The sequence below is a fragment of the Fusarium solani genome (assembly GCF_023522795.1).
Source record: "Fusarium solani strain SB1 chromosome Unknown bctg00000003_1, whole genome shotgun sequence".
Taxonomy (NCBI): domain Eukaryota; kingdom Fungi; phylum Ascomycota; class Sordariomycetes; order Hypocreales; family Nectriaceae; genus Fusarium; species Fusarium solani.
The window spans coordinates 3,134,919-3,159,772 of NW_027072154.1; the positions used below are offsets into that span (position 1 = coordinate 3,134,919).

General features: G+C 54.8%; 7 protein-coding genes across 7 annotated transcripts; 3 read left to right on the forward strand and 4 right to left on the reverse strand.

The window, feature by feature from the left end:
* Window positions 1-190: 190 nt before the first annotated feature.
* MRS44_006537 (uncharacterized protein) lies at window positions 191-919 on the reverse strand (the record flags this gene model as incomplete). The annotated part of the gene is made up of 1 exon (XM_046284672.2): window positions 191-919. One exon carries the CDS (start codon window positions 917-919, stop codon window positions 191-193), a length of 729 nt encoding a protein of 242 aa, XP_046139858.2.
* A 914-nt stretch (window positions 920-1,833) lies between these two features.
* On the forward strand, window positions 1,834-5,377 carry MRS44_006538 (uncharacterized protein; the record flags this gene model as incomplete). Its single annotated transcript, XM_046278119.2, has 4 exons — window positions 1,834-1,892; window positions 1,979-2,465; window positions 2,516-3,528; window positions 3,583-5,377. The coding sequence occupies 4 exons, from the start codon at window positions 1,834-1,836 to the stop codon at window positions 5,375-5,377; spliced, it is 3,354 nt and encodes a 1,117-aa protein (XP_046139857.2).
* Window positions 5,378-7,007: 1,630 nt separating this feature from the next.
* Window positions 7,008-10,915, reverse strand: MRS44_006539 (uncharacterized protein; the record flags this gene model as incomplete). The annotated part of the gene is made up of 6 exons (XM_065621803.1): window positions 7,008-7,154; window positions 7,213-7,346; window positions 7,404-9,197; window positions 9,314-10,606; window positions 10,741-10,771; window positions 10,832-10,915. The coding sequence occupies 6 exons, from the start codon at window positions 10,913-10,915 to the stop codon at window positions 7,008-7,010; spliced, it is 3,483 nt and encodes a 1,160-aa protein (XP_065477875.1).
* A 1,733-nt stretch (window positions 10,916-12,648) lies between these two features.
* MRS44_006540 (uncharacterized protein) lies at window positions 12,649-13,135 on the forward strand (the record flags this gene model as incomplete). Its single annotated transcript, XM_065621804.1, has 2 exons — window positions 12,649-12,662; window positions 12,799-13,135. The coding sequence occupies 2 exons, from the start codon at window positions 12,649-12,651 to the stop codon at window positions 13,133-13,135; spliced, it is 351 nt and encodes a 116-aa protein (XP_065477876.1).
* Window positions 13,136-15,666: 2,531 nt separating this feature from the next.
* On the reverse strand, window positions 15,667-16,389 carry MRS44_006541 (uncharacterized protein; the record flags this gene model as incomplete). The annotated part of the gene is made up of 2 exons (XM_046284655.2): window positions 15,667-16,220; window positions 16,275-16,389. 2 exons carry the CDS (start codon window positions 16,387-16,389, stop codon window positions 15,667-15,669), a joined length of 669 nt encoding a protein of 222 aa, XP_046139855.1.
* A 1,906-nt stretch (window positions 16,390-18,295) lies between these two features.
* MRS44_006542 (uncharacterized protein) lies at window positions 18,296-20,706 on the forward strand (the record flags this gene model as incomplete). Its single annotated transcript, XM_046284649.2, has 2 exons — window positions 18,296-18,553; window positions 18,607-20,706. 2 exons carry the CDS (start codon window positions 18,296-18,298, stop codon window positions 20,704-20,706), a joined length of 2,358 nt encoding a protein of 785 aa, XP_046139854.1.
* A 548-nt stretch (window positions 20,707-21,254) lies between these two features.
* Window positions 21,255-24,832, reverse strand: MRS44_006543 (uncharacterized protein; the record flags this gene model as incomplete). Its single annotated transcript, XM_065621805.1, has 2 exons — window positions 21,255-22,369; window positions 22,426-24,832. The coding sequence occupies 2 exons, from the start codon at window positions 24,830-24,832 to the stop codon at window positions 21,255-21,257; spliced, it is 3,522 nt and encodes a 1,173-aa protein (XP_065477877.1).
* Between the last annotated feature and the right edge of the window lie 22 nt (window positions 24,833-24,854).

Here is a 24,854-nt window from a genome sequence, read left to right on the forward strand (position 1 = left end):
TTAGGGTGCCGTGATTTTTTTCGATCGTTTCCTTGTTTTTTCTTTTTCTTTTTGGAGTTGGGGATTGGGCTCAGGGCAGGTTTTATATCCTCGGCATCTAGTTATTTCATTTCGTCTATAAAATCTCCGTCGTCTCAAACACCTACATGTCGATCCAGATCCGTGAACGCCTCCTGTCTAATAGAGCTATCTAGCAAGATTTCATCTTCTCCTTGTAGTCGTCCCAAAGCTGCTCGACTGGTCGTCCGACAAGCTCAGTCCAAAACTTCTTTTCTTCGTACGTCTGAATCCTTAGCTTCTCATTCATGCGGCGGATTGTCCCATGTCCAAAGCGGTCCTCAATGTACTCGAGGAAGTAGGCCGTTTGCTGATAGCCAGCGTCCCACTTGCCATCGGCATTGTGCTTCCAATGGGGAGGGTTAAGATGGCAACGGAGCCGCACCCAGTCGGCAATGCCTTCGATCAGTCCACCAGGACACGTCCCATGGCCGTGATATTGCAGACAGTGAACCAACTCATGGGTCAACACACCGTCGATCTCGTCAGTGCGGCGGGATGTTGGGCTGATTTGTTTGATGTAGTTGAGGGAGAAGTGAATCTCCTTATGGTCGTCATCGAGTTCGGTGCCAGTGGTGTAGGCAACACCGCCCATGTCACGGAGGATAAGAGTGACGGACCGCGTAGATGGGAGTGTTGTTGTGGGGCACGTGGGCGACTCATAGAGCAGTGCGAGGACGCGCTGGGCAGCACGGGCAAGGTAGTCGGCAGCGTTGACGGCACCGAGGAAGGCAGAGGAGCCCGGGTGAGAGAGGTCGCGGATCTCGAGACGGAGCTTGGGGAGATCAAAGTCTCCGGCGCCGGGGATCTCGGGGCGGTCCCGGGACCCGGAGGGAGTGGGGACCTGGACGGCGGGGGACATGATCGGGACCGGTGAGAAGATGGAGGCGGGGGTCGGGACGGCTGACACGGGGGGAGGATGAGGCATACGAGAGAAGGAGTGGGAGCTGAGACTAGATGAGACTCTTTGGAGACGGGCCGGCCACGAGGTTATGTGCTCAGAGTTTCTGGTTGAGAGGGATCTTCGAGGTGGATGGAATGGAGGGGTAAGTGAGTTTTCAGGAGGCGGTCCAGGCTAAGAAGGGGCTGGGCGAGGAAAAGAGAGAGGCGGAGGAAGGATTAAGAGAGCGAACAGAGTTACACAAAGATATTGGAGGTTAGGAACAGCTGAATAGAGCTATGGTCGTGCGAAGAAGATGAGGCTTCTCATCTCTGGCTGTCAGTTTGAAGATGTCATGAGTAAAGCTGCCAGCAAAACAACCCCTCCATAGAGCCAGAAAAGCCCCTAACGAAAGCCCCACCAAGCCCCAGCGTTACCCGCAGCGGGCAGGTTGCAGAGGGCGCGTGTGGGCAAGCGCGGCCCAAAAGCTGCGGGGCACACCTACCTTGGGTTTCCATCATTCTCCGGGGCAACTACGGCAGCCCCTGGTCCCGTTGTTTTCGCTCCATCCCGCGCCCGCGCCCGCGCCCGACATCATCACACACCAAAATCCAATGTCCCTGTCCCGCCCACACCCCAAAAGATAACAACAAAGACTAGAGCCTGTCACTAACAACAACAAAACAAAACAAACACAACAAATCTCGCCCACGCCTCTCGATGCGCACATCAACCGGAGCGATTCCACTGTTTCGCTCTGCCGTCTACGAACTGTCACTCAATTAAACACGCAGGTATGTTTTGCTTGTCTTCTGGATGCAGCTGTCTTCCCTCCCTTGCTTGGGAAGACTAATTTCCCGGCAACCTTCAACGCATGGCGCATCATCAGCGCCGTCATGACACTTAATGGGAGAGACGAGCGTGTACGGGCCACTTTGGCGTCGCTCGAGGGCATGTGCGCCGTCTTCCTGCCCCTCCATGCTTCCATCTCCTCCCGTTGTCATGATAAACATCGCAAACGGCTGACACCTAATTGTATAGATTCGTCGCCTACAAGTCCATGGCCGACACAAAGCTCACCGATCAGCAGGTCGCCGACCTCGCGACCATCCTCCGTAGCGACTCGACCCTCGACTCCAAGGTCCAGTACGTTACCGTCATCAAGTCCGGCATCAAGCAGCACAATGTCCCCGAGGCGAGCGTCCCGCAGCTGTTTGACGGCTTGCGCACCGCCGCCACCTCGCAGCATGCCGCCCTCATGAACGCCGGATTCACGGCCCTCAACCACCTCCTGACCCGCCTGTCCCGCCAGGACCCCAAGCTCTTGACCAAGGAGGCCGCTCGCACGCTGCCCCTGGTTATCGAGAAGCTCGGGGACCAGAAGGACAAGTTTCGCTCTCTCGCATCGCACTCCCTCGTCACCCTGTACACTGTTGCGCCCGCCGATGTTGAGAGATTTGTCCGCAATACGGCCATGGGAGGAAAGAGCGCCAGAGCCAAGGAGTCTGCCATGAGTTGGCTACTACAGGTGAGGAGGATGATCTACAGGAATCACGGTTACATGTGCTAATAGCGTAGATGCACAAAGAACAGGGACTTCCCTTCCGAGCCTATGTTCCCACGCTAATGGAACTACTCGAAGATGCCGACGGTATGGTTCGAGATGCCGCAAAGAATACTGTCATTGAGCTCTTCCGGTCCGCCCCGGGTGCCGCCAAGTCGGATCTCAAGAGACAGCTCAAGAACTTCAAGGTGCGGCCCGCCATTGAGCAGGCCATCGTCAAGGAACTTGCCCCGACATCTGGCCGTCCCGAGACGCCTTCTGAAGCCCCTCCGCCGCCTCGTCCAGTACTCTCCGCCAGCGTCTCGTCCATCTCCGACCGTCCCATCACCCCAGGCATCGACACTAAGCCCGAGAGCCTCGATCCCTTGTACGTCAACACGCACCGAGAACTCGACGACATTTTTAAGGAAATGGCGTGGTTTTTCGATGGCAAGGAGTCGGAACAAAACTGGATGAAGCGAGAGGATTCCATCACAAAACTCCGAAGGCTGCTTGTGGGCAACGCGGCATCTGACTTTCCCGATATCTACCTTGCTGGGATTCGAAGCATGTTGGACGGTATCATCAAGACGGTTGTCTCGCTGAGAACCAGTCTATGCAAGGAGGGATGTGGCCTTGTTCAGGAGGTTGCCAATACGTTTGGCCCGGCCATGGATCCTATGGTTGAGCTGCTCATGCAGACGTTTGTCAAGCTCTCCGCCGGAACCAAGAAGATCAGCTCGCAACTCGCCAATGTGACGGTGGACACGATTGTGAGCAGAGTCTCGTACACGCCTCGACTGATGCAGCACCTCTGGATGGCCTGTCAAGACAAGAACGTCGCGCCTAGGACATACGTCACGGGCTGGCTCAAGACTATCTTGAAGAAGGAGGCCCAGCATAAGAACCACATCGAGCACACGGGTGGTGTTGATCTGATCGAGAAGTGTATCAAGAAGGGCCTGGCGGATGCGAACCCGGCAGTGAGAGAGAAGATGCGGTCGACATTCTGGGCATTCTGGGGGATCTGGCCCGCGAGAGCAGATGCGTAAGTTGAACTCCCCTGTACCGCTCCTCATTTGGTTTGGCTAACACGGAATAGTATCATGGCCGATCTAGACACGACTGCCCAGAAGCTCCTCAACAAGGATCCTAGCAACCCCAACTCGCCCAAGAAGGCAGAGCCTGTGGCACGCCCAGGCCTTGGACTTTCCAAGAGCACAATGGGCACCAGCAAACCCAGCCTCCGCGAGACAATGATGGCTCAGCGAAAGGCAAACCTTGCTGCCAAGAACCTCCCAGCCCGACCTGGCTCTGCCATGGCTCACCTTTCACCCGTGAAGACAACGACCACAGCCACCAAGCCTTCAGCAACTCGAACCCGGCCAGAGGCTGGTGGCATGTCAGGGGCTCCGATGCGGCCAACGAGGAGAAGGCCGGAGCTGGCGGCTCGTCCTGCCACTGCTGGCCCTTACTCTGTTCGTGATCATCCGTCTGTGGAACCTGGGAGTCCTGAGAGTGTGAAGTCCAAGACCACGACGCCAAGGCCCAGAGCGACCACTCCTAAGAGGACTGGACCTCGGCCGCGGCCCGGTCATGCGCCTCATGCCAGCGAGTCCAGCTTGCCATCTCCTACTTCTGCAAGGTCGCCAGCCAAGCCAGCCGCTTCGCCCCGTGTGAGCCCTACCAAGTTGAAGCAATCGCAGTCTGCTATGCTGCCCTCGAGCAGTCCCTCAAGGGCGAATGAGGATTTCACTCTCGTAGTCCCAACCATGGCTGGATTGCACCGGCAGGCATCCGCACCACCTCCAGAGGCGCCTGAGGAGTTGAGCACTCCAGTGACCGAGTCAATGCCAGAGCCCGCAGTAGAGCCTGCTCCGGAACCTGCAGCGGAGCCTGTGGCAGAACCCGTGGTAGAACCTACTCCTGCTCCAGCTCCCGTTCCCGTTCTCACAGAGCCCATGCAGGTAGAGCCTGTGCCCGGAACTCCTGCCTCGACATTGCAAGTGTACGAAGACCCCTTTACTGATGATCAGGCAACCCCCAAGCCGACCTTCAACCTTCCTGTGCTGGAGGACAAGCCTGTCAACGCCGATGCGGCCAACGCCCAGGCTCCCGTGATGCAAGACGTAGACTCTCCCGAGAGGACGAAGCAGAACTCGCGGCTGCTTGACAGCGGCATCACCAGGATCAAGGCCCGAACTCTTGATGTCCACGGCTTCCGGAAGCTGCAGTCTCTCCTGCGAGACAGCAAGGGCATCTTCACGGACGACAAGTTTGAGGCGCTACTGATTGGCCTGTTCCAGTATCTTGAGGACCCCTTGCCCAATGTCAACATGGACAAGGCCCAGGATATCAAGGCCCAGATCCTAGCCACCATCAGGCTACTTCTCCGAAAGGAACGTGACAACTTCCAGCCTCACGTGTCCAGGGGCCTCGAGTCTCTTCTCGAGACTCGCAGCGCATATGACATCCGTGCACACATTGTCAGCGGCGTCGAGCTGCTGGCTGACGAGCTTGTGACCATTGGCGATGGCTCCGAGATTGTTGTTGTTCTGACCAAGCGTCTCCAAGCGTACGACGGTACTGCCCCCGAGGACAACCGTATCCTGAGCACGGGACTGCATGTTCTACGAACCATGCTTGACAAGAGGACCAACTTTGTGCCCACCGACACGGAGCTCGGCCAACTTGCCGCCCTTGCTGGTCGATGCCTCGTCTCGGCCGACTCGGGCGTCCGCATGGATGCTGTTCAACTCTGCGTGGCTCTGCACGCTCGCGTCGGCGAGGAGGCCTTCTGGCATGCCCTCAGGGATGTCCAGGACGATCCAAAGAGCTTGATCACGTACTACATCGTCAAGAGACAGCGCGAGCAGGGCCCTTCTGTTGCTGTCTGAGTCAACTTTAGCAAGCGAGGAGTTGAATAGTCATCATTGAGGCGGCGCTGGATGGACCTGTTGTCACAAAATATTGGCGCTGGATGCGGGAGTTTTGGTAAAGGACGGAAACAAACATCAAGGGCGTGAGGTTTGGTTATGGAATTTCTTTGGCGCCACGAGAGGATCATGACACGGGACCTACAAGGGACATGTTGCCGTTGATGGTTCTTCTTTGGTCACGCACTCGTGGGCTTTACAAGACGTGGTTTTTTGATTCTATGTTTCTCACACGTTTGTTGCTGTTGCTGCTGCTATTGAATAGTTGCCCCCTTTTTTGTGAACACTTTTTTGCGTTGCTTGTAATTATACACTTAGCTTTTGTAATTATATACCTGATCAATTTGGCAATCAAGAGAGTCTGGCATAACATGTACTGGGTATCATTCACAGCTATTGTCATAGAACAGGCGTCTTTTTCGTCATTTAGTCATTGTACAAGATACACCTCTCCGTCATGAAAGCATCTGAGTTTGTGTCTGCAGCTACATCGCAATCTGGTCTCTTTGACGAGCCATACATCATCATACTTTTCTTTCTGACCTCCGGATACAAGGGGGCCGACTTCATCACAACCAATACATACATATCCGACAAGTCCTTCAGTTCCAGAGATGGACATTCAAAGTGAAAAAAGGTGGAAAGGGGGGAGGGGAGTAGAGAGTATGGGGGAATAAAATATTCAAAAACCCTCTATGAAGGGGTTTCAACAGAAGACGATCAACCGCCAAATGTCAACATTCAACAAGACATCATGTCTGAAGGGGGGGTAGTGGTACTTTTCCTGCCTGACCCAAAAAAACAACCACATGGCATAACTGGCCAAGCAGGGACGGCAACACTCTTGAAACAAAGCCAAGTAGAGCAACGACGCATGAGCCAACCCAGCAAAGCAAACCTAGCAAAGTGAGGTGAGGTGAAGTGAAATGAAGTGAAGTGAAGTGAAGTGAAGTGAAGTGAAGTGAAGTGAAGTGAGGCAAAGTGAAACTGAGGCCACCATGAGAATTCCATTCCATTCCAAGCACGCAAGCAAACAGCCCAGTACGTCAAGAATGATTGATGCATGCCACCCATTCATTCATTTCCATCAATCAATAGAAACAACAAAAAGACCAAGATCCTATCATAGTAGTGCAAAGTAAAGTAAAGTAATCCCACAGCAACAACGTCCACTCGTAACCAATACTCCCCCCTTTGTCCTCATGGCCCAGGTAAAAAAAGAAGCATAAACGAACTCGCCAACGTTGGCGCAAAAGCAATCGCAGGGGACCCAGTAAAGCACCCAGCAAGCAAGCGGAATGAGAAAAAAGAGTTGGATATCATTAAATGTCCTAGCACAAAAACGCCCGGTGTGCGCAGCATGACACGCATGGAAACAAACCAGCGAGGCCGCTTTAAATCCAAATGTGCCGAAATCGTTTCGTGATAAGATGAAGTGATGATGGCGGCATCTCTGCAAAGGTAGCCTAGGTATCCACGACTCGAAGGTCTCGTAAAAGGGCGTCATAATTTAATACACTCATGATAACTGCGTTGCTCTTGTCGAGAAAGCGTCGTGTTTGAGAAGCAAAGCCGGTGCCTGTGCCTGTGCCTAGGCGTCTTCGAAGATGGTGTGACTGTTCTCGATGACGAACTGGATAGCAATGTTCTTTGCGTGCATGTCTGTCATCTCACGCTCAATGCTCGTATCACGCATAATCGTTGGCGCAAACACGACAGCCAGGTTCTTGGGAGACATCTGAACAAGGAATGTCAGTGGACGAGGTCATCATCGTTATTCAGGGGCCATCACTTACCAAGTTCTCGGGCTCACGCTTTGCAACGCGTGCCAGATGGAACATGAGGAACTCGAGGCAATCACGATGCCGTTGGGGCATCGAAGCAAACGTCTTACGCAAGTGATCGCATCGTTCCGTCTCGTCCGCAACCGCTATATCATGTATTAGCAAATCGTGATTCACACGAAATTCTCCCTCCAGTGACTCACCATTCGACTCTAGAACACGCTCATAAATGTCAAAGGTCAGTAGCGGCATGGGAAGCTTCCGGAAATACTGCTTCAGCACACTCGTCACCGCCGTGATATCCAGGTCAGGATCCGAAATGTCAAAGTTCTCGTCCTTGCTGAATCCATCCTTGATCATGTTGACCTGTGAGTTGCCACCAGTCTTTCGGTAGATACCCTCCTGATCCATTCCTCTCAGTTCCACCTCTTCAATACATCTCGTCACCACACTGGGAATCTGTCGGCGCTCATGGTCGGATCGTTCCGTAAGGTCAGATCCAAATAGAACAGTCGGTGGCTCGGCTGGCTCTATGTTGCTCATGTTGCCCGCCGATCCAGACTTGGGAAGCGTGTTCTTCTTGCCAAAGAATCCAAAGCCTTGTCGGTCTCGGTCGGCTTGCTGCTTGTTCTGGCCAGCATGTCCGGCGTGTCCGGCGTGTCCGCCATGCACGTTCGCACCGTTAGAGACAGGCCCAGCTGGCGCCTCAACCTGAGCAACAGTCATGTTGTAAGGCATGCCGATGTTTTCTCCGCTCAAAGGAGCACCGCCCTGGTGCTGCATCCTTTCACGATCGTTCTGGAATGCGACAACAGCCCTGTTAACGCCCTTGGCCACGTTCTGGGCCAATCCCTTGGATCCCTTCTTCCAGTTGAACTTCTTGGCCTGGCCCTTCCGGACCTGCACCACCGTCGGGCCGGCTTCCACAATGGGCTCCTCGTCGGCGGGGACAAGAGTGGCGCCTGTCGACAGGCTGGCGGAATCCAGGTTGAGGGAGGAGCTGTTAGGTCCCTTGCCCGGGCCATAGATTCCGAGGCCGCCAGGGGACTTGATATCCCCTCCAATTTGCGACTTGAAACGTTCCTGAATCTGGTGTGTCAAGTCGTTGTTCATGTCTGCGAGCTGCGCGTTCTTGGACGACAGCTGCTCAAACTCAAGGAGAGCACGGTCTCGATCAGCAATCGCTTGGTTCTTCTCCTCGAGGAGTTGGTCTCGTTCCTCGTGGAGCTGCTCAATCGCCGCAGACATGCTCATCTTGACCTTGTCAAGCTTCTGCACAAACTCCTTGATCGCCGAATCCTCGAGATCCCGCGGGTCTACAGGTGTCTTAGTTTCCTTGGCTCGTTCAACGTATCCGGCCAGGACCTCCAGCTGTCGAATCATAATCTCGGTTTGGGTGTCGAGAACAGACACCGTCTTTCGTTTCTCCACCAGCTTCTTGTTGAGGCTCTTGAGGTCCTTCTCCGTCATGAACTGCCTCTCGAGCTCTGCTACTCGCTGCTCCGAGTTCCGGAGCTGTCGCTTGAGGAACGCAGGATCGTCTCCAGATGCCAGCGACATTGGGCTGCTGATTTCGTGAGCGTGACCGTAATCCTCGGCAACTGGTGTCCTGGGCCAGCGAGGAGAGCCAGTTGCGCGAGTCGTCTCGCTGATGCTTCGTGTGTGGCCAGTCCTTGAAGGGTTTCCGATGGGCGATTCCACACTGTTAGTGCGGCCATGTCTCACAGCGTTGGACACCCGACGAAGGATAGACGTCGAGCCTTCGTCGGTGCCAAGGATACGGGCCATGTCCTCGTCCATACTAAAGTCGCCCCCGCTGCTCCATCTAGGCAGCTTGGGTGAGTGCTTGGGGGATGTGCCATCGTCCTTGGTACCAGCCGCCTCCTTGCCACCTGGGTGCACCTGGGTGTGGATTTGAGTGGGAGGAGCGGGAGCTGACCGTGGCTGCATATAGGTATCCGTCTTCTTCTGCTCCACCGATGAGGTTCGAGGGGGTTCTGTCGAGTGGGCGTGGCATCTTCTGTTTCTTGTCGAGTGGGCTGCCTGGCATTTCCGTTGACTGGTGCTGTTATTAGCAACCCTTCGGTGGTTCTATGACCAGACTGTCTCTTACCGTTTCTTGTGCCAGTGGCAGGGACCTCTTTCCGAGCAATAGGCTTGGCATTCTCTGGCCGGGAAGATGTTCTGGATGATGAGTCCATCGAAGCACGAAGCTCATCCTCATCCAGCCGTTTCGACTCTTGTGATGACCGCGAGGCGGGTGTTGTAACCGTGCTTTCGGAATGAGCCACACCGCCATAGCCGCTCTCCTTCCGCGTTCCATTGCTTGTCCTGGCAGAGCTGGTGGTCTCCGCGGGCACGCTCGAAGACTGCGAGCTGCTCCTTGATACCAACTTCTTGCTCTTGGGGGCCTCCTGGAGCTTGAAGTCCTCATTGGTGGGCGGACGGCGGCTTGCTGCCTTCTGAGGCCTGTCATCAATCGCCGGCGAGCGTCTACTCGAGTCGGTTCTCGAAGACTTGGAGAGCTTCCGGGCTGGCAACTTGGGAGGGGTTTCATACTCTGACGAAGAAGGCTGGCGGCCCTTCTCTTGGAACGCAATGTGAGGGGTTGTGTTGTGCGAGTCACTTCGCTTCTCAGATGCACCCGTCTTGGGCGCACTGAAATAGTCCTTTTCCTTGGTCTTGCCCACATCAGAAAGATTCTCGGACGTCGACCGTGGAGTCGGATGGGGGCTGGGATCCAGAGCTACTGAAATTAGGAAGCTGTCAGGATCGCCTGCACCAGTGTCAGTCCGTGACATCATGGTCGAATTGCGATTGTTTCGGTAGGTGGTGGCAGGCAAGCTCAAGCCATCGCCGCCCTTGCGCTCCGGAGAGCGGGCTGGCCGGGAGCTGCTTCGAGACGACGACTCGTTCCGACCGTGGCCTGTCCGAGGCCGAGGAGATAGTTCGGTGGCAGTGTCTGAGTCGGGGTCGACACGGTCGTTGGAAAACGCATTAGGGGGGATGGCGTTGGCTGGCAGAGCGGGCAACGACTTCTCGGTGATCATCGGCGAGTGCTCTTTTTCTCTTGCTTTTGCAGCGGCGGCCGCCTTCGATTTCTTCCTACGCCTGGCCATCAACGTCTCATGACAGCCCATGCAGAAAATGCCTTGTGAGGTTCGGGCATATCGAAGGTTCTCAATCTTGCGTTTGCAGTTGCGGCAGCGGAAGCAAGTTGCGCAAAACGCTTGTTCCCCTGTAAGGATAGCCAGGTCTTCGATCTTGTTCCCGCAGGCGCTGCAGCTGTATGTACAGTTATTGCAGATGAGAGACCCATCGCCGAGAAGGAGGAGGTTCGCATCGGAGTCTAGGAGGGTACCGCAGGTGTTGCACCGGAAGCAGTCCAGGTGCCATCGGTTGCCAGCTGTCAAGACGGTAAGCATTTAGTGCAATGAGACGGCGATAACCGACAGCTCCCGCTCTGAGTCTTCTTACGGTGGCATCGGGCTGCGGAAGACATAACGAGGGGTATCGTCAATATTGAAAACTTTCACATACCTAGTTCAAACGCTTTGCCTTCCTCGAGGATCTAGAATAGCCCCAATCAGTAACAGCTCGTAGACCGTTTACACATGTAGAAATATCATACTTCTCCGCAACCTTTGCAGGGAAATACATCGTCGGTATCATTGTCCATGGGACCGTCGAGGTAATCTTCAACGATGCCGGCCATGGTGGGCGGTCTGTATCAACCAAAGAGCGGAAGTCGACTTCGGGGCGGAGAGTGGAGCGAGCGAGGCGTGGTGCTGACGGCGTCGACGGCTTTCATGAAGGTGAAGGCTGCGGCCCAAGGTTGCAAGCGACACGACGCGGCTAGAGAGCAGGCGTCATGGACGAGTTCGAGTGGATGAACGGAGAGATCGGATCAACGATCGGAGAGGGGAGTGGTGGCCAGGACTCGGCGCGAGGAGAGGGTCGTCGGGATAGTCGGTCGATGTTGGAGTCGATCAAGCAACGACGGCGCAGGGTCGTGCCTCGGGCTGCTGTGAAGGAAGACTGATTGGAACTGGAGGAGGGACCTGAGCTGAGGTCAGGAAGCAGCAGAGGACAGCCCGGCCAAAGTCAGGACAAGCCAGCAAAGGCGGACCAGACCAGACAAGGGGGCGTGTGGAGGGTTGGGTTTGATGAGGACGAGGGTCCAGGAGGTCCTTGGTCCGTGGAATAGGGCCAGGGTGGTCCAACGACGGGATTGGCAAGAGGGGCCTCAGTTGATTTGAAGCTGCGAGTTGAGCTCTGAGAGCTGGAGGCAAACGGATGCAAGCGAGCGAGACCTGGGAGCGATGGGCGAGGACGAAAGGCGCTGAGCGATGAAACCTTGACGCTCGGTTGACAATGTCGATGCGGGACGGGGCGAGACTGACAGTGACGGCACCTCTGGATGGATGTGGATGGATGGCAAAAAGAAGATGCGATGGATGATGGAAGAAGAACTAGAACCCAGAGGACCCAGGGCCAGACACAGAAAAAGAGAGGATCCGATCCGGATTGTGTCTGGTTCACGAAGGAAGACGGCGGGTGTCGAGACGGGAGGAATGAATGGATAGGTGGGAATGGAGACGTGGGATCCAAATGGGGATGGGATGAACAGCAAGCCACTTCACGGAGGGGAGGCCCTGGGAGGATGAAGAGGATTTAGTGGAGGGATTAGTGAGGGCGCCCAGCGGTCTAGGGGGAGGGGATCACCCACTAAGCCTGGAACACAGTGGAAGGGTTCCAGCTTTCAAGGGGACCAACACGCTAAACGGCCCCTAGCCCTCCGTTCCAGCCCCGGGTTGGGTCAGGTTGAGAAGGAAGTTGGGGAGGGGGGCTTATGGATGGATCACCTCTGTGTCCCGCCTCTAGTCTGACGAGGCACGGATACCATCCAACAACCTATAGAAACGCCGTGCCAGGGCTTCTAGAGGAGCAGGGGCTGTGGCAGACCAGGGGTAAAGCTCAGTAGTATGTACACGCCGCGCAATATCCATACGTATACAGGAGGAGGAGGAGGCTGAACCAGCAGCAGCAGCCGTGGAAACCGACTTGTTGGGTCTGTTGCGTATTTGTCAACCCATCCAGGCACATTGTCAGATTGTCGTGCATGCTACGATTCACGGTTTCCACGGCAGGGAGCCTCGTCGATTGGAATGAGGTTGATCCACGTAGCAGAAGCTCGCAAGGAAGGGCTCTGCGTCAGGGCATATCCAAGGGTTACGACCTTGGCCATCCATGAAAGTGTGCGGTACCACGGCATCAGATTTTGTGCGTGTGGGCTGGAGCATGCCCCCAGGGTCGGCATAAGGGGCGCTGGGATGATTGCTTGCGGGTATGTATGTAAATATTGACTCTTTTTCACGACCTGACAGACAGACAATACATACATGTCCCTATACGGACGCTGGTGAGGTCTCGGTCAGAAGAAGCAAAATGATCGCCCCATGGTTGGTCGTCCCCGAGTAGACGAGTGCTATAATTAAAGCCAATCTCCCTCCCCTCGCCGTCATCAAAGACGGTCTCGAGGCTAAATAAAAACCCACCTGCAGACGCCTTGCCTAGTGCGTTGCCGCATCTGCGCAGTGTCCAAGGGGCAGCCAAGCCAGCTGGGGGCGCACAAGCACACAGGCAGGCACACGCACCGCCTCTGGATGCTCACGGCAAGGTCACAGAGCAAAAGGCGCGCTTGTGGCGGGCGGCGCTCGACCTGGGCATCATGGGGATCAAGCTCCTTGGGCTTGTCGATCCGATGGGACAGACCCGCTCAGGGGCGTTTCTGCATACGACTGCTACGAGACATTGCGATGGCGACGACTGGAGGATGGGGAATATCGGACAATATGGATTGCAGACCGACCAGAACCAAGACCCTGAAGTGCCCCGAGAGGGTGTGAAGGGACGGGAGCTGGAACTCGGTTAGCCCAGAGGAGGGCTGCCGAGACATCCATTGACGGGATGTACTCTGTATGCGGAGGAATGAAGCAGCCTTGTATTGAGCTGGGGCTGTGGCGGGAGGTGAAAACCTACGTCCACTGCGCCCTTGATTGTACAAGCGGAGTATAAGTGCTCACGGGAGCCTGCTTGATAATACAGATACCACAGAACCATCCTGCGAGCGGCCGACCCTGTTCTCTGTCAGCAAGGGGCCGTCAGCTGAACTCGTTCGTCTTGCCATCCATCACGCCGCTTGACACGAAACCAGAAGGTGTTGAAGCTGAAGGTCGGGTGTTGAGAGAGAGACCTGGACGGCAGAGCATGAACCACGGCGAGAGAGAAAGAGATACTTGCTGGCCCGTGTAATTATTTCATGCTCGGCTGTTTCAGACAGAGTGATTTCTGCCCTTGGCCAAGGCATTGATGAAACGCAAAACGGCCAACGTTGATAGGGCAAGACGAGAGACGGCTTGCAGCTTTGAAATCAAGAGTCCATGACTGACTCTTGCGCCCCTTGACCGCAACCTGGAATATCAGGTTCATCTTTCCTTTCTTCTCCTCGCCTCCTTTACTCTCATGAATCTATTTTCGTCCCTCCCCTTGATTTGACTGATTGATCCCCTGGCAGTGGCGCTGGTCGGCATCATGAAACCACGTTTCTCGTCGTCCCCACGAACCCTGGACCATCCCATGCGATGCAGGCGCGAGAAAGGGGCCTAGCGATGTGGCCCAAAGGGGCATGGCCCGGGGCCTGGGCTCGCGCAGGGTCGCTAGGTCATGCATGGATCGGTTTCGAGAGCATGGATCCTAACTGACACTGACTGGAGCCTGTCACGACCACGTCCCTGGAAATCCAATTTCCCCGTAATGCTACCACGACACAAAGTTACGTGTACCCCGATACTGTACTGTTGTAGGTATTCAGCCTTGCCCGTCGGATAATCCTCTTGGCATCGATTGACTTTAATTGCCGTGAATCTTGACAAGAAACAGTCCCTCTTGATGTGATGTGATTCGACGTCTGATCATCATCGTCATGACCACTTCCAGGTCCGACGAGGCATATCTTGAAACTCAACTCCAACCTGTTTCAAGTTGCCCATCCTTTATCAATAATATCCCTCTCGCCATGTCATTCACTACCTATTACAGCCAATTTTCCCCTTCCTGCTGCCGAGGGCATTTCCCACGCGGCACAGATGTGTCGATACCTGCCGTGCCGTATGCATAGTTCCCTCTCTTAAGTCTCTCGTAAACCCATCTCCTCCACCGACGGCTTGCCATGTGGCCGTGGTGGCTCCCCGTATAAACCCGTTGACGGGCATTACTGCATCTGTCAATCTTTCCGAGACAGGTACCCGTGAGATGCTCTGGAACTACTCATGCAGCATGCGCTTCAAGTAAGAACCAACAGACGGTCCAGTTCACAACATCCGCCCTCTACCTCAAACACGGTGAGCCTCAGTAACACAATTATTAACAACAATTCTCCGTAACCCATCCATTCCGGATATTTTGTACTTGTTACCATTGGCTCGCAATTTGTCTACTTGGCAGAGGAGTGCCCACTTGTACTCATCATGATGAGATATCATTTCCAACAGCGCAACGAAATGTTCCCGCTGCAGCGCTTACGGGTGACATCAGGCAGCTTTTTTTCAGATTGAATAGTTTTCAGCTCATGTAGCATTCTTGTCTCCAGACTATGCTCCCAAACAGGTTTAGAAAAGTGACACTCAAAGTGGGCGACACGAAGTCTTCAACCAACGTCAACAAGATATTGACGAACCAGGTCCAGGATGAGGTAGACCGCTTCATATGGGGCTACGTATCATATTATATCCTCATCTCGAGTTGATAATCGCTCTAAACCCTGTGTGTTGGCCATGGCGTGTGCATGATTGCTGGCCTCTGCTTCATCGAAGGTGCGTGACACAGAATGATGGCACAGCATGAAGCGCCTGGTAGCAGGAATACGATGGCTGTGAAGCGCGAGCAAGGTTAAATCTCATCCTAACTTGCCTCAATACTCTAGTTGTGACCCAGGGCCATTACGTTAGCCTTTGGGTTGACATTTAGCCTCAAGTATAGTGACGCGGAGTGTCGAGGTGAGTGAGCTGCTTCGCGACCTCCATAACAAGTCAGCTATTTCGGATGAAGCTACTCCTCCGTGCACAAAATTCTAATAATGTTCGCTCGGAATAGTAAAAACACTCATCTCAAACTAGCTGTGATCAGAATTTCCTTGGTTGGCGTGATTGTGGTGATGAAGCCTTTGAACAAGCGGTCGCTCGAGCATCAGTTTGTCCAAGACTATCACGCGCAACATGTCCAACTAGACATTTCGGGACAAAGAGATCATGGGCGGAGAATTGGTATTAGTCAACTTTTATCTAAGTCATTGGCACAAATTATCTAGCCTTGTAAACGCCCACATCAGTGATGCCATGCAGAACTTGCAATAACGAAGAGTACCACAACCCATCCCCGGATCCAACTCGAAAGCTCCTGACATCTTCACTTCTCAGCAACCATCCTCCGGACCTTGTCGAGGAGGATGCTGCTCTCCCTTCCAAGCTTCTTCTTGCCGTCGCGATCCCTCGTCTTGGCCATGGCCTTCTTGAACCGCTCCCGCTGGGCAATCTTTTGCTCCCGCTCTTCGCGTCTGCGCTGAAATTCCCTCTGTCTCTCCTCGGCCTCTTTGCGTCGCTCATCTGCCTTCTGGAGTTGCTTGTCGTAATATCCAGGCCGCCGCGTGCGTCGTCTGTTGCCATCACTTGCTTCCTCGCCGACAGCGTTGGTCTGGGCTTTGGCCTCATCTACCAGCATGAGATGTCGCGTAGGGTGCATCTGCTCGCCTTCTTCCTCTGACTTCTTCTCCTCGCCAGCGTTGGCATCGTCCTCCGGCTGCTTGCCAGCATCCCCCTCGACATCCTCCGCTGGGGCCTGGATGGGGACAGGCTCAGGCTTCTTGGCCGATTCCTGAGCAGCCTGCTGTTCACGAGCCTTGATTTTCGCGTAGGCCTTCTTGACCTTGGCTTTGTGAATCAATTCCTTCTTGACCTTGGTGACTGTAGGCGCCGAGTGTGAGCATGTGATGAAAATTCTGAAACAGGGAGACAAACCTTTTCGCCGCCAGGGACCATCGGGAAGATTTTCAGGGCCGACTCTGAAGCCGTGCTTGGGCTTCTTGGCCTCTGGAGCTGCAGGCTCGGCATCGTTTTGGCGTTTGGCAGCCATGATTCGAGGCGACAGGCTGATGAGATGTGAATCTCTGTGAGAACTGTCGTTGATGAGAATTCTGTCCCCACAGTTTTTCTCGGTGGACCAAGGTGAAGAAAGTGGGGCTCATGCATCGCAGACCGGGACGGCGGGTCTACGGGTACCTCATGGGGCGGTCTCGGAGGTTTCGGACGGAGCTACTCCGTATGTGCTCCGTAACCCGACCCGCGATTCGTCATGTAAGGGGATGCATGACGGGTTCTCTTTTTTTTCACAGGGCGAAACAGCCTGACGCATGGCAAACACTGGATAAGGTGTTTGTTGCATTTTGGACCAGGCCGAGAACAAGTGCGGCGGCGAGGGAGGTTGCAGACGGCTATTTGCCGCTCAGAAGTGGGCTAACTGAAGGAGCTGGCTGACAAGTTTGCAGGACAGTTGCGGGATTGGGATGGATGCATGGCCAGGTCACACAGACAGAGAGAGCAGACGGGAATCTACGGATGAATGGACGACAAGGTACCAACACATCAAGGTGATTTCTGTGCCCAGCCTCGGATTAGTCTATGTACCTTGCGAAAGGGGAGAGGGCAAGGGCAAGAGAGAGATAAAGAATGTTTGAGTCACAAGGGCAGATGTCGTATTCCTGATGAAGCCGGCTAACACGTCAATTATGCATCAGCGCCCATTATTCACATTTGCTGTACTCATGGCTCAAGCCGCGCTAGACGGCAGCTCAAACAGCAGGGACCCAGAGTGAATGTGAGCACTGTAATTTAGCGGCCCCCGCCTGGAAAGTCTCTTTTCTTCATTGTCTTGTGAGCAGCAGCAGAGGGGAGAGGTCCATTCTAAGCGGCCGCGTGCAGGATTTCATCAGAAACCAAACCAGAAACGTCGTCGGGGCATCTCATCTCCACCAGAGAAACAAGAGCCACGCAGACTGACAAACTCTGCTGTTACTTGATAAGTACTTGAAGAGTGACGATCACCCGCCCCATACGGCCAGAAATGGTCAAAAGGGCCTCGGGAAAGAGAGTGATTTCTGTCCTGATTCCGGTCTTGGAGTAACATGACAACACGCTCGCTCGCTCGGACGACTGGATCCTGTCTCTTTGTCTTGCCGTCTCCACCCCGGGCTGGGTGCTAACATGGATGGAAGTGTCAGTAAAACCGGGAGCTCTACAGTTAGCGTTGGCTCTGTGTTGGTCTAGCTCTAGGGGATGATTCACAGTGGACGCGCTTTCACCGCCATCGGCGCTGGGGCTGGCTGCTGCTGGCCGCTGGCTCCCGCGATGATCGGTGTCGTATCATAACAAGTCCCATCCATCCATCCCATCAAGTCTATCCTGGACCCTGCAGCCGGCGCCTCTTTCTTTCCGTCCCAGCCAAGTCCAGCTCAACCTCTCTTGCCTCAGGTCGCTGACTTACACATCAAACCCCAACAACCTATTTTTTTACAGTTCACTTCCCCCGCCGTCAAGATCCCTTCTTCTTCTTTCTCTCCTCGTACGCCTTCCAGGGGAAGACGGGACTCGCATAGACTCACTCCATCGTCATCGTCGTCATATGGCCATCGGTGGATGACGTCCCACGATCCCAGATTCCCCATCTTTGAGATCCCCATCCCGAACCTGAATCTCGGCCCACGCTGCGCCCTGACAGCTTCGACGCAGGACAAGGCTCACATGGCATGATACGTGATATCCACCTCGCTCGACTCATTTAATTATCAGACTCTTGCACCTTCAGCCTCACCCTCGGATCCAGCCTCAAACTTCAGCTTTGTCACCTGTCGCGAGACCTCTCCTCCCTGCATTGAAGCTTGTCGCCTTGACCACCACCTCCCAGCTCCCTCACCCTTGTGATTCATGACGAAATTCTGCCAGCTCCAGCGTGGTTGCTGTTCCAGCCACTCGACACCACCATCATGCCCATATTTCAGGCTGATTTAGACCACCATGAACCTGTCGAGCCCGCTCCAATCGACGTCCCTACTCAGAACCTGAGGCGCCTTTCAGAGGAGAGCATCCGCACTGAGCTCTGCGAAGGGCCCATTCCCGACAGTCCGCCTCGGTCTGGCACTCCCAAAAGAAGTGAGAGTGGTGAAGCTGCGATATCGGATCGAGCTGCTCTGATTGAGAGACTCAAGAGGGCTCAGTCTCCCACTTGGATCCCAAACCGACATGTATGTCATGATCACCCTATATCTTGCTCTATCTGCTAACCAAAGCTCTCCAGCTTGAGTCGATCCTCCAGCATCACACATCTCCCACGAAGCGCCCTCAAACTCCAACCGAACCCTCAACTCTCCTTCCACCCGCTCGAATTACCCCCGAGAAGACCGACAGCCAGTCCGAATCAGACGACAACAGATTGCGCGATGGCCTCAGCATTGAGCGGCCGAGGTCGGCTTTGCACAGCGGAAACTTTACTGAGGAACAAGCGGTAGCCAAAGACCATACCGCTCCCGTCGGCAGAGCCCATATCGACAGTCATGATGCCCCGGCAGAGGCCCCGTGGATCGCTACGTCACCTCCCAGGCATTTCACGCCCTTTCAGCATGACAAGGGAGTTCCATTTCCAGGCAGCGTGGACAGTTTTCAATCTGGCACCTCGCCTCTCTCGTCATCTCTCTCGTCGAGTTTCGTATATAAGCCGCCCACGAGCCCTCTGGTCCAATCGCACAGTTATGACGAGTTAGATATTCCAATGCCGCTGGACGGCTTCGGTTTCTCTTCTGGTCGAAACAGCGCGAGGCGTTACATGCCAAACTCGGCTACTACATCCCCCTTCATGTCGCCGTCTCCGGGATACTCTCTGCCTCGTGTGTCTTCATACCGAAGGGAGGCTTTCCCGTACCAAGCACATCAGCCCCGGAGGTCATTGACCTCGACACCAAGCTTCATGCAGCCCGGCACTTCGCCGCCAACGCCTGCTTTTCTCAGACCACGTCGATCTTCCTTTGTGGCGGACTCTTCGCCGCTTCATCATGCGTCCATGGTCGGTTCATATGAAGAGAGCATTCTCCGTGGCCGCATGTCCACCACTCCCTCCAAGCCGTTGGACTTTGTTGCTCAAATTGGCGTGTTGGGCCGAGGGAAATGCAAGTCAAGCCTCAAGTGCCCACCACATGTTAGCCTTGCATTCCCCGCAGTGTACTACAGTTACGGCAGCACCTCGCATGGCCGCTCGAGCTCTGAAGACGGCCCGAGCCCATATGTTGGTCAAATCGATCTCGAAAATGGGCTTCCCAATCCGGATGAGGAACACCGGGCCAAGAAAAAGGCTCAGAGCCGATATGCTGACAGGAAGCCTTTGGAGGACGAGATGGACATCAGCATTGCCACTCCGGGGGCCGAACCAGACTCACGCCGTAACTCTAGAACCAAGCGCAGGTCTGGGTCTCCGAAAGCTCCTCCGGGAGGAAGCTACAGGATTCCCGAAAAGGGGCAGATTCAAATCATCATCAAGAACCCGAACAAGACGGCAGTCAAGCTTTTCCTCATCCCTTACGATCTGGCAGGCATGGAGCCAGGCACCAAGACGTTTGTGCGCCAGCGCAGCTATTCAGCTGGACCGATCATCGAGAATGTCCCCGTCACATCTGAGGCAGACTCGTCAGACCGGCCCATTTTGAGATATCTCGCTCATCTGCACATCTGCTGCCCTGCCAAGGGACGGTACTACCTCTATAAGAGCATCCGAATTGTCTTTGCAAATCGTGTCCCTGATGGCAAGGAGAAACTGAGGAACGAGACAACTTGGCCAGAACCTCGTTTCACTCCATACAAGCCCATCCGAGTTATGCACCCGCCGACGCCTGCCCAGTCTGGGCCTGCTGCCATGCTGGTTGCTGACAAGGCTTTGCGTAGACGCAGCGTCAGCTTCTTCCCAGGCCCATCCTCTCAGGCGTTTGACGCCATGGAGGGCATGTATCAGGGGCCTGGCTCTTCATCTGGAGGTTTTGCAGCTACCAACACGGTGCCAATTGACCCTATCCCCTTCCGTCTCCCTGCACGCGACCGCGTGGGAAGCGATGTGAGTGATGCCACCAACACTACTTCTGCTCTCACGATGGGGTTGCGCTCTCCTGGTTCATCCCAGGCAAGTCGACCATCGACGAAAGACTCAACATGCGCGGCGCCCTGGGGTCCTACGCTCTATGAAAAGTTGAACAAGGGCGAACCAGGCTATGGCGGCAACGCTTTTGCTCTCAACAACGGCCCAGGCACACGCGCTGGTGCCGAGGGTTTGCTATCCCAGCGCCTCCGCTCCCTCGGTATGAAAGCACCACTTCCTCCTGACGCATCTGGCCACGACGAAGATGCGTCTCTCTAAACCCAACACACACGTGGCATCCATTCTATGAATACTTGCAAGATGCTGCATTGTACATACACTCCTCTCAACTCAGAGAACCCTAATTGCTACATTTTGGGAGTCTCGGATATAGACACTGCAGGGCTTTTGCCCTTTGGATGGCGTTTCTCTGGCTGGATTTGACCCAACAATGGAATGGAAACTGGGATTGGGTCGTCAATTTGCTTGCTTTGAAGGCGTTTGGAGTAGCTCGATACCATGGAAGGCAGGTCATTTAGATAGGTACATAGTTAGTTAGGTAGTTTAGTTTGACAACAATGAAATATCTCAGAATCATGATCTAGGTACTTGGGTAGTGAATGTTTCAATAGACAAGTATATTGTACACGACATCAACAACAAAGGCTCAGGAGAGTTATACATATCTACATACAGGTTCTTTTCATTTATCCATGCCATTTACCCCCCTCTTATCATGCCTTCATAATTCTGACTTTTCGTACACTGATGCAACTCGCATCATTTTTCTATCCTCGAGGTTTTGGTCAGTCCTCTCCCCATATTTACTAGATTACCTCCCGGATAAGGGGAGGAGGCTTGGTCCTGTCCATCTTTCCACGCGTGTTGGCTCCATGGTGGTTCTTCTTCGAGTAGGTCTTCTTCCGGCGAATGCCACCGTGAGGGTGCTGATCGTACCGGTCCCAGAAGTCGTTCCAGTAGCTGAACCGCTCGCGGGCGGCCTGCTGGTCTGGAGTCTCTGGCTTAAGATCCTTGGCCTCGATCTTGGCCTCACCCACCTCGTCTGCGCCCAGCTCCTGCATGGCCTGCTCCCTACGGCGCTTGGCCCACATGGCTGCGTACCGCCGGACCTTGTTGTGCAGCATACTCTTCCACTCCTGCAGGTCTGCGGGGCTCTTGTGGTCGGGCGTGATGCCGAGGCTCTGCTCGCGCTTCTTCTCCTTGGCTAGTTCCTTAAGGAGGGCCTCCTTGACCTTCATCAGTTCATGGTAGGACATGCTCTGCAGGACCTTGTCGAGGTCACGGGCAGACACCTCCTTGCCGTTGATCACATATGTGGTAGGCATGCTCTCGATCTCAGAGGTGGTAAAGGCATGGTGCAGACGGGGGTACTTTTCCTCGACGCTGGAGACCTGGCGCGAGATGTCCTCGGACCACGCAGCCATCTTGCGTTTCTCAAGCCAATCCTGCTGCAGGCGGTAAACAACGTTCTTGGGCGCCTTGAGGATACGCGTGTTCTGGAGCTGACGCTTCTCTTTGTTGGATCGCTGTGGGTTCCATCCTGTCCAGCCTGGCATGAGCATGGTCTCACACCAGTACATTGCCCGCTCCCATCTGCCCAGCTCGGCCAGGTTGCGGATAGCCAACGCCCAGATAGCCCTTGTGAGCTTGAAGCCTGCACCCACCACCTTGTCGATGCTGTCCGAGAGCCCCTGGGCGTCCCCCTTCTCCTTGTACACCCGCAGGACGACATTCAAAATGCGTGCGAGATCATACTCGCTGCCTGCAAAAACTCCCTCACCCGAGGGCTTCTTGCTGGACTCTAGGATGCGCTCCCAGGCCTTGTCCCAGAGCTCCAGGACCTCGTCGTACTTTTCTTCCTTGTAGTGCGCAAGCATCAGGGCCGACACCACAGTAGGGGGAACTGCTCCTGGCTCCGGAACTCGGGGAACACTTGGGCAAACAGGCTCATGAGCTCTTCAGCGGAACCAAGTTCACGGAGCTCCACAAGAAGCGCAATAGCTCTTCCAACATGCTGGCTCTCCTCTCTCAGCCGAGCAATGTTGCCCGCATCATCGTTGCCGACGGCGACAGTTGCATGGCGACCGGCAGTCTTGGATGCTTCCACAGACTTGCGGAAGTGTTCGACAAACTCATTTGCCAGATTCTTGGTCCGTTGCTCTCCAGGCTTCCGCTTGGCAGCCGCGCTGACAAGCGCAACGAGGGCGCTAAAGGTGACGGGCATCTCCGACTTTTGAAGACGAGCGTGGATGTTCTCGACCAGTTCAAACTCGCCAACGCGCGCGGCTCCCGCCATGACGATGGCGAAATGCTCCGGCGTAACGAGGAAAAGTTGCTCCTCATCGGCCCGCTTCAGGAGCGAGTAGGCGGGATGGATCTGGTTGACCTTGACGAGAGCCTGAAGAAGGAACCCATAAGTCTCGTCGTCCCATTCCACGTTCAACTCTCGCATATGCCGGAGCAGGTCGTAGACCTTGTCGATCTTGCCCTCGACGCCGTAGAAGTTGATGAGCTGGTTCCAGATGGCCGAGTGAGTAAGCTTGCGCTCGGTCAGCTCGATACACAGGCTCTCTGCCTCGGAGAGGAGGTTGTTCTGGCAATATGCTACCACCAGGGCCAGGGCCATCTCCTTGCTGATGGGCATTCCGATCTGCTGAGACCGGCTGAGGAATTCCAGGGTCGTGTCCAGGTCTCCCTTCTTGGCACTCATCGCCATGACATGGGCGTAGGTGAAGGAATCCGGTTGGTGATGCCGCGAGATCTCATCGAAGCATTTCATGACGCCATCGTAGTCGCTCACTCGCATGTAAGCTTTGAGCATAGTGTTCCAACTGTCGATATCCGGTCTCACCCCGTACTCGTTCGTCATCTTCTCAAGCTCAGCCCAGGCGCCCTGGACATCCCCAGCTTGAGAACAAGCATTCAGGGGGCTTCTAAAGCCGCGCGGGGTTTTGAGCATTTCGGGGAACTCTTCAGCGTACTGGTTCCATAAGTCTCGTGTTTTTTGAACGTCACCCTGTGAAGCGTACAGCTTCATAAATTTCTCGTAGCCCCATTTGTTCAGGCCACCCTTGGTTCTAATCCAATCCTGGCGCAGCTCTTCAAGCCTGGGGGTGTTCTTGGGGAAGTTGACCTTGAACATGCCACGGAAGACAGGCATGGCGGGTACTGCACCAGGGAGTTCCCGGAACTTCTGGTAGAGAACAGGAAGCTTTTGGATGGTGGTGCGAGTCTCTTGTTTCTCGTACCAGCGGTCAAACATGCGAACAAAGTAGTCGTTATAGAGATCGGCATCATTTAGGGTCTCGAGGATGATAGCAGCTTGCTCCGGACGGCAGGGCTCCCACAGTGCCATCCTTGCAAAGTGTCTCCGAAAGATGCGGAAAGCAAGGTTAGAAACCTCGTCGCTCTGAATCTTCTTGGAGTATTCAGCGCCTTCTTCCGTGACAAGATACTGACGGAAAGCAAAGTAGAGGTCTCCTTGGTTGGGAAGAGTTTCGAGCTGCTGAAGCCGCTCGGTGCTGAGTGGTGCCTCCGGTGACTTCTTGCGCTGTTCCTCGCAGTACGTGATCCAGACTTGCAGGGTTTCCGCCCACTTTTGCGAGCTCATGGCGTCTGCAATCAGGTACTCGAGGCCATTACTGAATCCCGTCTCTTGAAGTCCCTTTCTGAAGTACTCCACAGCCGATGGCATATCACCAGCGCGAAGCAACAGGATGATTCCTGCTGTCAGGAGTGACTCTGTCCATTCCTCTGAGGGTATTTGGCGAAAGACAGAAGCTGCTCTACCTGTCTCGACGACTCCGTGAGATTTGGAGAGATATTCGACTACCAACCCCCGGACAGGACGCCGCTGGTCGTTGTCCATTCCACAGTATAAATCCCAGACATCCTGATACTGATGTCCGTCCGCCTCCAGAAGCTCCTGGATTCCCTCAAGTTCCGACTTGTCCCCATTGTTCTTAGAAGCGGTTGAGGCAGGTTGTGTGCTTGCGTATTCTCCTTCGGCCGAGGGCGTGGAAGGCTCTGAAGAGAACGGCCGTCTCTGTGTCACGGTAGTTGTTCGTTGCCCAGCTTGCGAATTGGGAAGCTTGGGGTATATCTGGCGAAGCAGTGGGAGGGTCGAAGTCGGATAGAGGAAGTCGAGCATAAAGGCCGAAGCAACCAATGTCGGCTGCAGCTGACGGGAGACTAGATCTGAGCTCGCGGCCGCGACATCGACAGCTCGCGACGAGCTGGGCAAGGTACTGGCGAGCTCGATTGCGGAGGCGCCATGCTGCCAGAAGCCGGTTCGCAGCTGGCGAGATCGATTGGGCGTGTGCGACTGCCTTATGGCGCGCTGGAGGCTGCGCGTTTCAAGGCCGGCAGCTGTTCGTTCAAGCATTGGGTCGAGAGGGGTCTGCTTT